General features: G+C 34.4%; 1 protein-coding gene across 2 annotated transcripts; it reads left to right on the forward strand.

The window, feature by feature from the left end:
* LOC109331670 (cysteine-rich receptor-like protein kinase 2) lies at positions 12,262 to 17,574 on the forward strand. 2 transcript variants are annotated; one of them, XM_019566315.1, is made up of 8 exons: positions 12,262 to 12,548; positions 13,983 to 14,803; positions 14,927 to 15,040; positions 15,310 to 15,449; positions 15,524 to 15,734; positions 15,899 to 16,133; positions 16,583 to 16,733; positions 16,867 to 17,574. In XM_019566315.1, the coding sequence occupies exons 2-8, from the start codon at positions 14,038 to 14,040 to the stop codon at positions 17,203 to 17,205; spliced, it is 1,956 nt and encodes a 651-aa protein (XP_019421860.1). In that variant the 5' UTR covers positions 12,262 to 12,548; positions 13,983 to 14,037; the 3' UTR covers positions 17,206 to 17,574. The 2 variants fall into 2 exon arrangements, with proteins under 2 accessions (XP_019421860.1, XP_019421861.1); XM_019566316.1 differs by lacking the exon at positions 12,262 to 12,548 and having other exon boundaries at positions 13,576 to 14,803.

The raw sequence follows: 17,574 nt of genomic DNA on the forward strand, positions 1-17,574 counted from the left end.
TGAGGATCCAAATGCCTTCCAATTTTTCTGCTCTTCCATTTTGAGGATGTGCTTCTTAAGGTACGTCCATTTCAAGCCTTCGAACTTCTCTTGCTTTATGATATTCTGGATTCCTAGGCGTGCCCCTATCATTTCTTCAATATACCCCTCGGTTAACTTGTGATCCCTTGTGAATAGGTAGACTTTCGATCGATCCAGCACCGGAATACCCAACAACATTTCATATTCCTCCACCGTCGGGGATGCATCAAACTCAGGGAATTCAAACACTCTTAATTCTGGGTTCCAATATTGGATCATGATCTCCATAGCTTTTAGTGTCTCGGGTTCAATATGGACATTAAGTAGATCGATGAGTCACCCATATGTTTTGGTGAAACATTCTTGTTCTTCTGTGGGAATTCATTGACTGCATTCTATAAGGAAATTTATATCATTTATTTGTACCTCCACTTTTGTCCCTTGTTTGGGTGCCTCAACATTGCTATATTTTGGATCCATGGGACTCGTACCTTGCTATATAACGAAATTTTTTTATGAAAAGAAAAGTTAATCTTAAAATGTGCGTGAATGCATGATCATGCATGTATAACAAATAATTTTCATATCAATAGACTAATGCATGTAAAATAAATTTTTCATAATAGTATAATAATGCGTGTGCATGTAAATAATATGATAATGCATGAGAAATGAATAATTTTCTTAATAGTTTGATAGTGTATGTTAAAATGATTTTTATAATATAAAATAATTTTCATAATAGTGATAAGGTATGTGAAACAAATACTTTCATAATATGCATTTATTGTCCTATTTGGGTACACTTATTGGGTTTCCTGCAATCATAACTATTAGGTAGGATTTAAGGCCTTTACATTACCTGCGATCATAACTAGTAGGTAGGATTTAAGGCCTTTACGTGACACAACTTATGGGGTATCCTAAAGGTGCCCAGATTACTTCTCTCTCCAATAGAGAAGCCCAAATATTCTAGGGATTACAAGTGGGATGGACCACACCGATAAGGCTCATTATATTTGGTGACAATCTGAGTGGTTCACCATGCCAATACAAGTGGGATCCAGAGTCCACACCGGCAGGGCGGATGTTCCTTTTTAATCTAATGCTCGGGCATAGAGCACATACATAAATATTAGTACGACGGTGCACCACATAAGCAATAATAACAATAACAACAACAAAAGAAAATATATGAGCAACAATACAATAATACAACCATGTATTCAATATTTATGGGTCGGACTCTCTCAAAAAAGTCCCCAGCAGAGTCGCCAGCTGTCGCGCCCCGATTTTCGGCTACGCGACCTCTCGAGTCGCCACTACATTTTTTAAATGTAGAAATATATTTTTTAGCCCAATTACCTTGGGCTTTTTGGATTTTTGATATCCAGGTTCGGAAGTCGGTTACGGGGTGGGGAATGTATTAGCATCCCACCCGCCCGCCTTAGGCGGTACCCTATACTAAACCACATGAGTTACTATATTTTTTATTTGTTGTTATTACTATTAAATAAAGGAACACCTCTTTTTTAATCAAATTAATTAGTTAATGATTAATTACTTAAATGAAAAAAATTTATTTTTTTAGTTGTGCCTGACAATATTCACTTTGGTCCTACGTATCCCTATTAAGGGAATCAAGGCCTACGTAGTTCTGTAAGTAGAAAAAGGTTTGTTCGTTGGATTGATTTTAGAAAATATAAGTGTTAGATCTCGACTAACAATCCTACTAATACAAGTGAAGTACAACCCATACGTCCGATACCGCATTTTGTATTAAGGGTTAGTTAAGATCTTAACATGTTTCTGAATAAAAGATTTTTGAGTCGTTGGTGAATTAGTCATGATGATCATTAAATTGATGAAGTGCAGCCCGTATGTCCGACACCGCATCATATCTTAAAATTAGAGTGATTGTCGTCTTAGAATTAATAATGACTTTATCATAAAAAAATGTAGTAATTATTTTAAGGACATTGATAACAAGAAAATTCAAAATGGTATAAAATACTAATAGAAATGTGATTTATTCCAAACACTTAAAACTTACACATTGTATTTTATGTTTGGTTTCCCCTAACATTGCATATATTAGAATTTGGATACTTATTAACATGAATAGAATAAAAAACAAATATTAAGTGACATGACATCAAAATACTTACACTAGAATTATCGTAATGAAATTAATTAAGTTGCACACCCAGGGATACAAATTTTTATCATGTAATAGAATTGAACGACTTTATTATTATATTTAATTATTACTCTTAGCATTTGAATAGCGAATTTAACGTTCACTATGAAAAATGGTGCAAATAAAAAATAACAATGAAATTTCATTACAATGACAGATCCAATTAATTTTATACTCCCAAATTACATTCATGAAGTTTTAATTGCCTATGCATGATTAAATTATTTATCATTATGATAATGACAATTTTCATGATATAATAATTTAGCATATATAACAGGACGATATTAATGCAAATAAGGAACATCTAAAATGCATACCTGATAAGCAATGAATAAAATCCAGCACAAAAACAAAAACACGCGTGGCAGGAAGAGATTGGAGGGAGTTTTTTATTTTCCAGCACCTGGACACATGTCAGCACCAGATTGGGGGAGCGAGAGGGTGCACCGATTGCACGGTGCGCCTACCTGTGCTGGATTCGTCCAGACACGTGGCGCGCGGAGACTGGATGGAAGGGTGGGCTCACGGCTTGAGCAATTCGCACGCGTGCAGGGGATCCGTGCTCTCCTAGGAAGGATCTGGTGCGGCATGGTGTAGTGAGACCGGGACGCGTTTCATCCCGTGATTGGTTGACACGGAGCGTGAAGGGGACCAGTCCACGTGGCACCCTGCGAGGCGTTGGATGAACGAAGGTGTAGGAAAACGCGGTGTGCGTGCCTACACTGGATCCCGTCTTCTTCTGGGAGCGTGATCCTATGTGGTAAGGTGCATCAACAAGGTGCACCATTTCACGCGCTGATTGGCTGGACTCACCTGGTCAACGCGGATGCAAAAAAAGTAGGACAATCCTAGGGCTCTGGATGTGGGTGCACGGGTAAGCGATGAAACCACTCTCGCAGGATTGTTTCTCGCAAGTTTTTTTATTTTTATTTTTTCTCTTCTTTCACAAAACACGTTTGGCAGGGTTTTGGGAGCCTTTTTTGGTTGTTTTGGCAGTGTTTCAGTGTGTCTTTTCTCTTCTCCCTAAACCTTTATTTATAGGAAAAAATTTCACACTAAAAATGTCAAGAATCTGTCTATGCTTTTAATTTTTTTACAAATCAAATATTATAATTAATAACCTCAATCAGCCTGATTTGATTCCCTATTAACCATGCTATCTAAAAAAATTGATTTCAAATTTGAATTTGAATTTCAAATCTGAAATTTGAATTTCACATCTCAAATTTGAATTTAAAATCTGAAATTTGAATTTCAAATCTGAAATTCGAATTTAAATTTGAAAAATTGAAAAATTATTCCTTATTAGTTTGAATTTAAAATCTTTTTGAGAAAATCTTTTAATTTTTTTATTATTTTTGTTTTATCCGAAAATAAATATTTAGGAGAAAGATAATCATTTTTTTTTGAAATTTGAAAATTAATAATAATAATTTTTTTTATCCAATTATGATTTTAAGCGTGATATTTTATTTAATTGCTAAAAAATTCTGAAAAATATTTTTAAAATATCTTTCACCGTCTTCTATTTATGGAAAGCCATTTCGAAAAAAACATTTTTTCTACTTTTTTATTCTTTTTGTTTTGGAAGATGACATGTGGGCCTTCGATGGCCCAAACAACATTTTTTTGAAAAATTGTTTTTTAGGGCTTAGACTTTATTTGTATTTTCTTGAAATGGAAAATTTATTATTTTGGAAACGAATTGGGCTTTTTCTTGGGCCGGACAAAAACGGGTGTTCACACTTGTATGTGCCCAAGATGACAATCAATTTGTTGATCTTTGGTCAATTGATTGAGAAAGGATATTTTACACACCAAATTTTGATCGGAGTAATAAATTTTTTCAAAAAATAATAATAATAAATTGATGAGTAAATAAAAGTTGGATGAAAATTAAGAGAGTAAGGCAATTGGGCTTTTTTTAGCCCATTCAGGTTAGGGTGGGAAACCTTAATCTACCTCCTTTATAAGCTTATTTTAGTAAGGAGGTGAGGAGGGGGAAAAAGAGGCTAACTATCAAGCATCATAAATTAAAGAGTGGTCTGTCCGCTAAGGTTGGTGTCATCAAGCAGCAAACTAATTTTTTCCATAACACATCTAAGAAGGTTTTAAATGTTGAACAAAATGCTGAACATTCCAAGCTAAGGATTTATATTCCTAGAGAGCCATCCCTTGAAGCAGTTCATAAAGCACAAAGGACAATACCCAAAAAAAAAATGTTGCAGATGCAACGCTGGATGCCTCTAGATTCAAAGCGCGTCGGTACATTTTTTTTAACCAAATGAAATGTTTGACTTTGATTTGCTCCTCTTCTTATAAATATCCTAGGAGTTAATTAGAATCATTGTTTTCTTACCCTTTTACTAGCAAAATTTATAAGTGGTTGTTATGTGTAAGCATTATTAGAAACTAAAGGTAGATTTGACGTTGTCTTCATTTACTGGAATATGTTTTGTTGGTTTTACTAAGCAAGTGACTTATTTAAAGTATTAGTTTTTAATAACAATAACAATAATATATCAAATATTGGCAAAGGAAAGGGTAATAGATATCAAAGAATTGAAGGATACTCCTCTTCATGTTCCTAGTGCATCTATATTATAGTGTTATGTGGTTGCATTTTAGTCAAATTTAGCTTGGTCCTTATACTTGATATTTTAGAAATATGATTTATGCATAGTCCTCACTATTTGCACATTTTAGTAACTGATTGGTTTTATAAAATGGAGAGTGGTAGAGACAGAATGAGGATGAGATTAAGATGTTGCTTTTTACATTTACTTGATTTTTTTATAAAAAAAACAATGAAAAGTAATGCATTATATGATTAGTTCTCTGTCGCGTTACTTTATGTTGTCTAAAATCAAAGAGATATAGTGCACTATGGGACTCGTTTCCTATCGTATTATCTTAAATTGACATTTTCAAAAAAATAAGTTAATTAAATCAATGAGAGGTAGGCACTATAGGACTTGTGTCTTGTCGCGTTACCTTAAATTGACATTTAAAAAAATAAGTTAACTAAATCAAAGAGAGGTAGTGCACTATAAGATTTGTGCTCTGTCGCATTACCTTAAATTGAAATTTTCTTAATTAAGTCAATGAGAGGTAGTTCATTATGAGACTTGTACCCCCTGTCGTGTTACCTTAAATTGCATTTTCAAAACTAAATCAATAAGGGGTAGTGCACTATAGGACTCGTGCATTGTCGCCTTATCCTAAATTGACATTATCAAAATAACTTAATTAAATAAATGAGAGATAGTGCACTATGTGACGTGTGCCCTGTCGCGTTACCTTAAGTTAACATTTTCAAAACTAAATCAATGAGAGGTAGTGCACTATGGGACTAGTGCCATATCGCATTATCTTATCCTATTATTTAAAAAACAAGAAATAAATAAAATATATCAACTAATCAACTTTTTTCCTGAAAGAACTATGTAGCCTTTATTTCTCTATTGCAGCTAGAGATACGTATGAGCAATTATTTCTCTGTCAGGCACATAAAAATAAAAATGTTTTTTTTCTTCTTTATTTTGTTTAATAAGGTGATGGTAAAATTAATGGTTTGGAATAAATATCCACATAAGTGATCTAGGTACCGTTTTTTATAACAGGCGGTATGAGGTGCCTAATACCTTACTCATCCGTAACCGACTCCCAAACTCAATTTCTATTTTTGAGCAAATCAACCATATTTTTAAAAATTGGTTTTTCATGTTTTTCCTTTAAAAAATATCGATGGCGACTCCATTGCATTTAATTGTATATTTCTCGTTGCAAACACAAAAGTGGGGTAGCGACAAATATACAATGTTGATAGCATATAAAAAGTTGAAGATGTTTGATTGTGACAAGAACGTGATCTTGAAGGCTCCATTATTCGCCAACAGAACGTTAAGGTTAGGATTCAAGTTGACAATCACATATGCTTGATGTCCAAGGCTGCTCACGAAAGTTGGATATGGCATCAAAGGTATGGCCACTTGAACTTCAAAGGCCTGAATTTTCTGAACAGGATCGGAGTTGTAATTGGTTTGCCCCCTATCAAAACTCCTAGTGAATAATGTGATATTTGTCTTGCAAATAAGAAGACAAGAAATTTATTTGATGTTTACACTCCAACTAAAACAACATGGCCACTTGAGTTGGTATACTCATATGTGTGTGGACATTTTGAGGAAAATTTACTCGGGGATAACAAATACTTTGTGACATTCATTGATGATTTTACAAGGAAAACATGGGTGTACCTGATCAGGAGGAAGAGTGATGTAGTTTCTACTTTTCTCAATTTTAAGGCTCAAGTTGAAAGACAAAGTGAGTAGAAGTTGAAATCATTGAGAACATATGGTGTTGGCGAATACCTATAAAGTGAATGGAAGGATTATTGTGATAAGGAGGGGTTGATCCATGAAATAATGTCACCATACATTCCACAACATAATGGTATTGCTTAAAGGGAGAACAAAACCATATTGAACATGGCTAGAATCATGTTGAGATCAAAGGAAATTCCCAAGAAGTTTTAAGGAGAAGTTGTCTCAACAACTGTGTACATTTTGAATAGATGTCCTACAAGAAGACTTGGTGAAGTTACTCCTGAAGAAGCTTGGTTAGGTTTAAACCAAGTGTGGGTCATTTTAAGATCTTTGGCTTAATCTGCTACAAGCATGTCCTTGAAGTGTAAAGGAGGAAGTTGGATGACAAAGGTGAAAAACTAATCCTACTTGGCTACCACTCCATATGTGCATATAGAGTCTTCAATCCCTTGACTTAGAATAGAATGCTAAGTATGGATGTGAAGTTTGATAAATGACAAAGCTGGAATTGGAGTGAAAATAGTGGTGGATCGGAAAAGCATCCTATGTTGTTGCACTTGATAAAGATGCACTAGGAGACCAACCATTGTTTGTTGAGCAACCAACTGTAGTTAAGGCTCAGAATCAAAGAAGATGTCATAGAAATTGACAAGCTCCATCAAGATTGAGTGATTATGAAGTCTTTCCAGACTTAGAAGTCACTATAGAGGGTGAAGTGGTTCATATGACCCTATTGGCAGAGATGAAACCTGTGAATTTTGAAGAAGTAGTCAGCAAAAGTCATTGGTTGGATACTATGAAAGAAGAACTAAATCCCATTTAGAAGAATCAAACCTGAGAGTTCACTCCATCACCAATTAGCAAGAAGGCAATCTTTGTGAGATGGATATATAAGGTAAAAATAAATCCAAAAGGAGAGGTAGTCAAGTATAAGGCATGGCTTGTAGCAAAAAAAAATTCCACAAAGACAAGGTCTTGATTATGATGAAGTGTTTGCTCTTGTTGCAAGGTTAGAAACCATAAGATTGGTGGTTTCCATGGCAAGTTATCATAGTTGGCACATACATTAAATGGATGTTAAATCAACCTTCCTAAATGGACCACTAGAAGAAGAAGTTTTTTGTCACTCAGCCATCTAGTTTTGAGGTTGCAAGAAAGGAAGATCTAGTGTATAGACTGCATAATGCTCTTTATGGCCTCAAGTAGGCCCCAAGGGCCTGAAATAGAAGAATTGATGGGTTCTTGTTGCAGCTTGGTTTTGCCAAGTGTAGAGTTGTGTATGGAGTGTACATAAGGGGTACAAACATAGATGAATTGCTAGTAGTGTGCCTCTATGTTTATGATTTATTAGTAACTAGTAGCAGCATTGGAGAATTGGTGCATTCAAGGAAGATATGAAAACTGAGTTTGAGATGTCTGACTTGGGAAATCTATCTTACTTCCTTGAGAAAGAATTCACAAGAACCAAGACTGGAATCTTCATGCATCAGAGGAAATACACCTCTGATTTGTTGAAAAGATTTCAAATGGAAGGCTGCAATTCAACATCCACACCTACTGAAGTTAGCAATAAAACTGATGCACTTGAAGAAGATTCAGTGGTGGACAAAACTCTATATAAATAGATGATAGGGTGCATGAGATATGTATGCAACACAAGGCCATATATTGCATATCGTGTAGGCTTTGTGAGCAGGTACATAGAGACACCAAAGAAGTCTAACTTACCTTCAGTCAAGAGGCTACTGAGATATGTGAAGTGAACAATTGAACTTGGCTTGATGCTTCATGCCAAAGCCAACAGCCTCAATCAGAACATGCTTGGGTTTAGTGATGGTGACTAGTGTGGAGACAAGAGTGATAGAAAGCGCACAACAAGTTATGTGTTCATGTTTGGTGCTCCTCCAATCTTTTGGTGCTCAAAGAAGCAAGATGTGGTTGCATTGTCTTCATGTGAAGCATAATATATAGATGCTTGTATGACTGCTTGTCAAGCCCTATGGTTAGAAATTGTGTTGACATAATTGAAGCTAAGAAAAGAGGAAGAAAGCTTGTTGTTGATAGTTAACAACAAGTCAACAATAAATCTTGCCAAGAATCTAGTGGCACGTGAGAGAAACAAGCACATTGAAACAAGATTTTACTTTCTAAGAGACCAAGTGAGTAGAGGAAGTTAAAGTTGAAATTTTGCATATCTGAAGAGTAAATTGTAGATATTCTAACCAAGCCATTGAAGAATGAAAGGTTTGAAGAACTTAGACATAAGCTTGGAGTCATTGGTCTAAGCCAGTTTGAATTAGGGGAGAATGTTGAAAAAAATGTAATTCTTCCTGCTAGACTCGTTAATTGATTAACCATATTCGTTAATCGATTAATCGTACTCGATAATCAATTAAACAGATTGTTTATATATTTAAGATACTTTACATTTTTAGAAGTTTAATTAGTTTGTTGCTATAAATAGAAAGTGTATTGTTTCAATGTAATGTAATATATTTTTCCTCTTCAATCAAAGTATATACACATATTTCTTTCTCCTGCATCTATCTTCATTCATTCACTCTTTCTCATAAGTTCAACAGTATGTTATAATGACATGGCTGTAACTCCTTGATTTTCATTCACTTATTAATTCCATAGTGATTAATCCATCACTTAATCCTTATATAGAAGTGCTATTTACCAAAGAAAAAGTCCTTATAAGCTGCTTACTCTGGTTAGCTTTTGCATGTGAGTTCAATTCGAAGTCTATAATAATAACTTCCACTACAGCATAATTATATCTGATCCCACTTGAAATAGAAAATGTCCTAATAATACATATATATAATATAGCTTAGAGAGTGTAATAATTTAGAATAAGGTACATAGATTTCATGACATTTTTCCTTTAATCCTTTACCTTCCTGTCAAGATTATTACTATAATCAGTTCCCTGCCTTTTTAAGCCGAAAGGGTATCATGATAGGCAAAGAATTTCTGCATTTTCCCCCACTACATTCTAAACTAACAAATATTGCAGAAGCGGTGAACCTAAAATACAGGGCATGGTAGATCTTATATATAGAAAAATAAGTACAGTTTTTTTTTATAATAGAAATAACTGCAGATTTTATTCCTCTTTCATCCTACATACTCCATGCTAAGTTAACCACAAGGTCTAAGGTTAGAAAAATTTTGTTTATAAAGTGGTATGTCAGTAAAGTTATTCTGTAAAAGGAAGAGAGTAGAATCATGAGAAACAATAGTAGCTGCTTGGATTTAATTAAATGATGAATATCCCTTTAAAATAAGGTTAGTTTGATACCCTATCATCTGGTATTGTGTGTATATTATAATATTTAAAAGGCAAAGGGTTCTTATAATATATTAAGGATTTCAAGCGTGGAACAGTGATGCTAAGTAATGATTTTGTCTAAGGAGCCTAAGGGGCATGAACAGCTTTCCATGTTGAAAATGAAAACACAATTAAATCCTTAACGGGTTTGGAAAGTTACATAGCCATTGAAATATGTTGTCTATCATATCATAGCTCCACAAGAGTGTTTTGCATAAAGCCATAAACCATAATTTGTGGTGTATTGCATGCATGCTAGCATCATATCTTGGGCCATACTTTCCTATGTAATACATCATCATGATGTTGCTCTAGCCATATGCATAATTTGAATGGGACGGTGTGTAAATTGTTACTTATGGGGACAAATAATTATGATTAATCATGTGCATGGTTGTAAAACTGGTCCTTGCAGAAAGCTGTCCAGAGATGTTGGGGTATTTTAAGGACTTAGATTGGGATATAATACAGAAAATAACTTTTTGATTCTTGTGGGGTAATATATCTTGCAAGAGTTTAGGATCCAGGCAGAACGCAACCAGTTTCTTGGGCCTAGAAAAAAGAATAGACAAAGGTAAAGATTTGACCCATAATAAATGTAAACTGTATGATAGACTGTAGAGTTGAAGATAAAATGGCCCATTGCAATATCCATAGTATACAAAGATTCGGCCTCAATCATTTCCCCTTTATAACAAAGGTAAATATTTCACCCCTAATAAATTGAAATTATTGTCTTTAAGGTTTTTGTTCAAAACGTGATGTCTTATTTATGGTTTGTGGTCGAATCCATAATGCATAGTCAATAAATTAACATCTCTTTCTAACTTAGTATAAGGTGAGTTAATTGAGAAAACAAATGCTTACTTTGCAGTTCTATATTCATTTTTGGCCTAATGCTATTAACTAATTCATTTCATGCTTTTTAACAAGTATTCTTGTTGTGCTGATAAAAACAACACAAAAAAGGTATTGTCTTTGTCCTAAGGCTTTTCATAGGCTAATGGCCATTGTTCTTTTCATTTTTTAACAGATTGGGAACCTTTATATGGATCAAATAGGCTATGCAACATTGTTATAGAAAAGGATATATTGGTACTACATATCACAGGTCATCTATATGATTATATGATTAGGTTATAGGCCAGCCCATGCAGGCAAATCTCACTATCATTCTTTTATAAAATAGTATCAAAGGATGGAAATGCATGTGCTTAACAGAGAATTTTGTAGAAACTGAGTTGCATTTCATTGAATGAATCCAATTAAATGTACAGCTGGTAGTGTTGACTTTTGCACTAGATATATATTCTAACAGTTTAACAAAAGTCAAACATTACTTAAAACCATTAATATAATTGACAAAGTTATGTCTTGTGCAGTAATGCTATTTTTCAATAAGAACAGAGCATTAATAAAGATAGCATAATACTTGTTATACATGTATTTGTATTTAAAAAACAACATCACAAAAGCTTAAAAAAATCAACAATAGAGTTCTCTCTTAAAAGGTCTTAAGACTCTCTCCACATAAACATTATTTGTGGCACAATTTTTGTCATTCTCTGGCAAGTATGGTGGTTGATGAAAAAATATAATTTATTAAATTTATTTGATTTAAATCATTTAAACCATTTTGACAAAGGACACAAAATATGGGATTGGTCATTGGATCCCTTCAAATGTGCTACTTAAGTTGTAGATTTACACATTGAAAGCACCAAAGAATGTTCTAGCTTCAAGATAATTACTCCAATAAATTTTCTAGCTACTAGTGAATCACACAAGTAAATCTGCCAATTGTGAATTCAACAACTAACTCTTATCCTACTATAAAACCGTGCTGAACTCATGCTACAGAAGTAATTGAGACAACCTAAGTCAGTTCTGTTTAGAGTCTTAAAATTAGCCCAATACATTAAAAATTTCTACTTAACCAAACCCACCTATATAAATAGAAATAGAAAAACTTCAAATTTTCTTACTGAAACGAGTAGAAATTTTTCTACAACAACTGCTTTTTTAACAGACCAAAAAGTTAAAAAATCCATGCCACTGTGAGGACTCTGGAGTCCTTAATTACAACAATTTCTTGTGAATGTCATAAATATGATGGAATCTGGTAAATTACAAATGAAGGGCAAAATTGAATATTATGAGGATCTTAATAAAAAGGGTTCTTCAATAACAGTATAAATTTTTTACACAATAAATCCACCATTCTATTTCTTTTCCCCCATATGTTACTGAACATATCATCATTATTTGTTAACTTTTTTTACAAGGCATGTGAACAGAGAATAGAGACAATGGCAAACACACCACAATATAAAAATCAATTAAGCACTCATATTGGTGTCATTGTGATGTATACCACAGAAGAAAAAAAGTTTTTTTTCCCTTCAGAGTCAAAAGTTTTGATGTTACCGCGTAAACTACACATTACTCTTTCTTTGTCTATTTCTGGTTCAAAGACTTTGTGTTCTTCAAGTTTCTAGCGCATCCATGGTTGACTCCATGAACAAGCTTTTTCTCTTTCCTACTTGACTTGTTTCAAATAAAAAAACCTCACCTCCCTCTCTATTCTAGAATTCAGATATTTCTCACAATTCAGTTCTCAAATTCTGATTCTCAGTGTTTTTTTCTATGCAAAGCAAAGGTAAGAACTTCCTTTAAAACTCTCTGCAACTTTAGTTTAGTCAACCCTTATCTACTTCTCCTTCTAATTTCCCATGTTGTAAACTTGTAATATATATTATTATAAATGTAAAATAGTTAGTTTCCTTTGTTATCTCGTATTACACACCCAGCAACATCTTAATTCTTAAACAAACACCAATTATACTTATCAGAATCCTAGTTAAGAATATGCGGTTTGTCATTACTATATTACTATATAATATAATTTTAATACTTAATACTTTTGAAGTAACACCATAAAGTTTGCAGCAGGTTCTGCTTTTAGTGGTAACTATGACACAATCATTGTAGAATTGCCTTAATCACTGTCTTGTTTTCTTCTTATTCTGTGAAAGATCATTGGTTTGGTTTCTATGGCAAGGATATTGTAATGTGTGGGACTATTGTGGGGCCTATTTTCTAGGGATAATAAATGGGGTAGGTTTTCTTGAGAGGAATGGGTCAAGACTTTTGATCCATTACCGACATATTCTATAGAAGCTTTTTAATTTCATTCATAAGCAGACAAATATAGTAAGACCAAGTTAAGCAGCAGAAGTAAATGTTGTTTTGAAAGCTCATCAATACTATGAAGAGCTTTCCTGAACAAGATGTTGATTGCTTCTCACAAAATGTGTTGTGTTTCTTAGGAAAATGTTTCTTCTGTACTTTGAAATTCCATATTGAAGTACAAAAGTTAATAATGATTTAATTACTAATTAACTTGTATATATCACATATATCCTCCACGTTGGAAATCCTACTCATTGTAAATTATCATTGTAAATATTGGTTAAAAAACTTACAAGGTGGCAGCAAAAATGATAATTGCAGACTTTGGACCTTCCCTCCTTTTACACAGGATCATATTTATCCCAAAAGAATGTGTCACTCCATGTTCACTTGTTGTGATTAGTTGGGAAAAAAGTATTTATATTATGAATTAAATATTTTTGTGACCAATCACAACAACTGGTACATGAAGTAACACTTTTTGAGAAAGATGTTACCAATGATATTACAAGGCAGTAGCATCATACACATCATATTACCATTGAGGGCCATTTTTCTGCTAGAAGATACTCTTTGTCTTCAAGTGGCCTTTCTACTCACGAATAGGAAAGTTTTGAAAATTTCACATCATTGAAATAGGAAACTATGACCATTGGCTTAAGCATAAAAAACTAATGGATATAACATTGCTAGGTTGGTTTGGAAGAATAGGGTGACCATTTAGCTTAAGCATAACAAACTAATTATACCAAATATGTGAACTTCATACTGGCATTTAACTTGCTTTATTCATTGATAAGTATTTTTCTCCTAGTAAACAATATAATCATAGACATGGAATGATTGATCCTTTTGTTTGATACAACCACCAAATATTATGAACAATCCTTTCTTTTTTCAGGGTTCCTTGTGAACAGCCTACCAGAGAAATTGATTTAGATCAGATCAACCTGGAAATGAAGAAAGTAATCACTCTCATCTCTTCTCAGTGGCTTGTTTTCCTTCTCATTAAGTCACTATTACTATCACAAACAGCAATGGCAGAACCAAGGGCGAAAACAGTCCTAATAACATGTGGCCATGAACTAGAGCATAACACCACTATCTTTGTTCCAAATTTTGTTGCAACAATGGACAAAATCAGTGAACAGATGCGCAATACTGGCATGGGAAAAGCTGTTACAGGGACAGGACCTGATACTAACTATGGCCTGGCTCAGTGCTATGGAGATCTTTCATTACTTGACTGTGTATTATGCTATGCCGAAGCCCGCACAGTTCTTCCCCAATGTTTCCCTTATAATGCTGGTCGAATTTACCTTGATGGTTGCTTCATGAGGTCTGAGAATTATAGTTTCTTTAATGAGTATACAGGACCAGGAGATAGAGCTGTATGTGATAAAACAGCTAAGAAGGACTCACGTTTTCAAGCAGCAGCAAAGCAAGCAGTTTTAAGTGCAATCCAAGATGCACCCAACAATAACGGCTATGCTAGGGGGAAGGTTGCTGTATCAGGAACAGCAAACGAATCTGCTTATGTTCTGGCTGATTGTTGGAAGACTTTGGACACAAGATCTTGCAAAGCTTGTCTTCAGAATGCATCTTCTTCCATGTTGGGATGCTTGCCCTGGTCAGAAGGGCGAGCGCTTAACACCGGTTGCTTCATGAGGTACTCGGACAAAGATTTTCTTAACAAGGAACTTAAAAATGGGAGTTCAAGAGGTAAATGAAATGCTGTATTCTTCACACTCTACATTTGACTATAAAATTTATGTTAGGACCCACCTTCTGGCATAAAGAAAAATTTAGAGACAGAGTATGAGTGCATTTTGCTGTCTTGTGCAGGTACTGTAGTAGTGATAGTGGTTGCAGTAATCAGTTCAGTAATTGTTTTGGTGGTTGGAGTAGGCATTGCAGTTTATATCCGGAAACAGAGATACATTCAAAAGAAACGAAGAGGTAAATGACTTATACATTAACTTGCCTCTATTTGCTTATCAGAATGACAAACCCAGAAAATCCCATCATTCCTATTCCTCCAAAGGCAGAAAGCTGAAACTAATTGTATACTAAGTATTCATAGTATAGTGCTTGTCCTCTTAAATACTACCAATTCATTTTTCTTCGAAGCGCTTCACCTTTTCCTTTTCACATATGGAGGAACATTATGTATTATAACACAACTATATTAAGGATGCCTAATGATCTCAGTGATCATCTGGTTTCAGGTTCAAGTGATGCAGAAAAGTTAGCAAAGACCCTTCAGCATAGTAGCTTGAACTTCAAGTACTCTACACTAGACAAGGCTACAGGGTCTTTTGATGAAACTAACAAATTAGGGCAAGGAGGATTTGGAACGGTTTATAAAGTAGTTCACTTCTCAGAAGATCTATATCCCACCGTTTTACAAGTTAAAGCCACTCTAACAATTTGGTATTGCAGGGAGTTCTAGCTGATGGAAGAGAGATTGCTATCAAGAGGTTATATTTCAACAACAGACACAGAGCAGCAGATTTCTACAATGAAGTCAACATAATTAGTAGTGTGGAACATAAGAACTTAGTCAGATTGTTAGGCTGTAGTTGTTCAGGACCTGAAAGCCTGCTTGTATACGAATTTCTGCCCAACAGAAGTCTTGATCGCTTCATTTTTGGTAATTACCAAACTCATATCTGAAAATGACTCCATTTCATGGGCAGTCATTCAGACGAGTCGTGCTTATTCGTTTTCACCTATAACACCTCTCTTTGACCATTAAGTAATTATCAAGTTACCATATTGTGAACTAAATAATACTTCTCAATTTATCAATGACAGATAAAAACAAGGGCAGAGAACTGAACTGGGAGAAGAGATATGAAATTATCATTGGGACAGCTGAAGGATTAGTTTACCTGCATGAGAACTCCAAAGTAAGAATTATACACAGAGATATAAAAGCCAGCAACATCTTATTGGATGCAAAGTTTCGTGCTAAAATAGCAGATTTTGGTTTGGCGAGGTCCTTGCAAGAAGACAAAACCCACATAAGCACAGCTATCGCAGGAACTCTGTAAGTATCTAATAGAACTTGATCAGAAAATATTGTAAAAGATTAAGTTTTCTTCATAAAACTCTCTTCTGATCTTCTCCCTAAATCTGAATCAGAGAGGGAATACAAATATTACAGAAAATACAGCACCATAGACATTGCTGTGAAGTGTGAACACTCACATTGGAGAGTCTTGTGGCTCTCCCAATTCTCTTATAAGCATTTGAATTCTCTTCCTACTTACATCTAACTACTTCATTCAATAACAGTTATACAGTTATTAATAGCAGAATTAGGTCCTAGTCCCTATACTTGGGTATCTAACAGCATCTTTAATCATAATGCATTATTTTGGCAAGTGATATGCACAAGGTAGAGTACAAGCAACTATTGTACAAAAGCCAGAAAAATAATTTGAATCATATCTGAATTTCTGAGATAGTCATATACTCTCTCTCCTGTACCTGCAGGGGGTATCTAGCTCCAGAGTATCTAGCTCATGGTCAGTTAACAGAAAAGGCAGACATATATAGTTTTGGAGTGGTATTGCTAGAGATAGTTACCGGAAGACAGAACAACAGGAGCAAAACATCAGAGTATACCGACAGCCTAGTTACAGTGGTCAGTTTCAGATTCCTTAAATTGATGTGCTAAAATTACTCTTCTATTGAACATTAATCATGGTTGAGACAATATTAAGTACTGAACTAACTATCATTCTCTTTTATATAATATATTATTATTGTGCCATCAGACATGGAAGCATTTTCAGTCAGGAACTGCAGAACAACTACTTGATCCAAATCTAGGATTGCATGATGACGATCACAGTGGCAATGTTAAGAATGAGATTTTAAGAGTGGTCCACATAGGGCTTCTATGCACTCAAGAGATCCCTTCATTGAGACCATCTATATCAAAGGCACTACATATGTTAACAAAGAGGGAAGAGAACCTTCCAGCTCCCTCTAATCCACCCTTCCTAGATGAGAGTACTATGGAACTCCATGACACAAGTGGTGACCCATTTTACCTTCTCAATGCATCAGATTCAATCGCTACTATGTCCCATAGCTCTTTTTATCCCAGGTAACCATGAGAAACACAGAGAAATTACTCTATAGAACAAGTCTGCAGCAATTTCCAAATAACATGGTCAGGCTCAGACCTAAACATTGAGAAGGTTGCTAACAATGTATCTGATCAATGGCTATTTAAAATGCATACTTCAGATAAGGGGAGTTGTTAAGCCAAATTTCCAATGCAGTGGTAAGCAAATGATGTATAGTGTGCAGTGCTATGATTAACATATAGAATTTTAGATTAATATATGTAACAGCTCATAATTACTATGTTTGGATACTGCAATTATTTATGAAAGACCAGGGTTTTTCCATGTAAAATGAGAATTTTAGTTGAGATATATATAAGTACAAAATATTGACAAAAGACTAGTTTTTTT

Source organism: Lupinus angustifolius, chromosome LG17, assembly GCF_001865875.1.
Source record: "Lupinus angustifolius cultivar Tanjil chromosome LG17, LupAngTanjil_v1.0, whole genome shotgun sequence".
Taxonomy (NCBI): domain Eukaryota; kingdom Viridiplantae; phylum Streptophyta; class Magnoliopsida; order Fabales; family Fabaceae; genus Lupinus; species Lupinus angustifolius.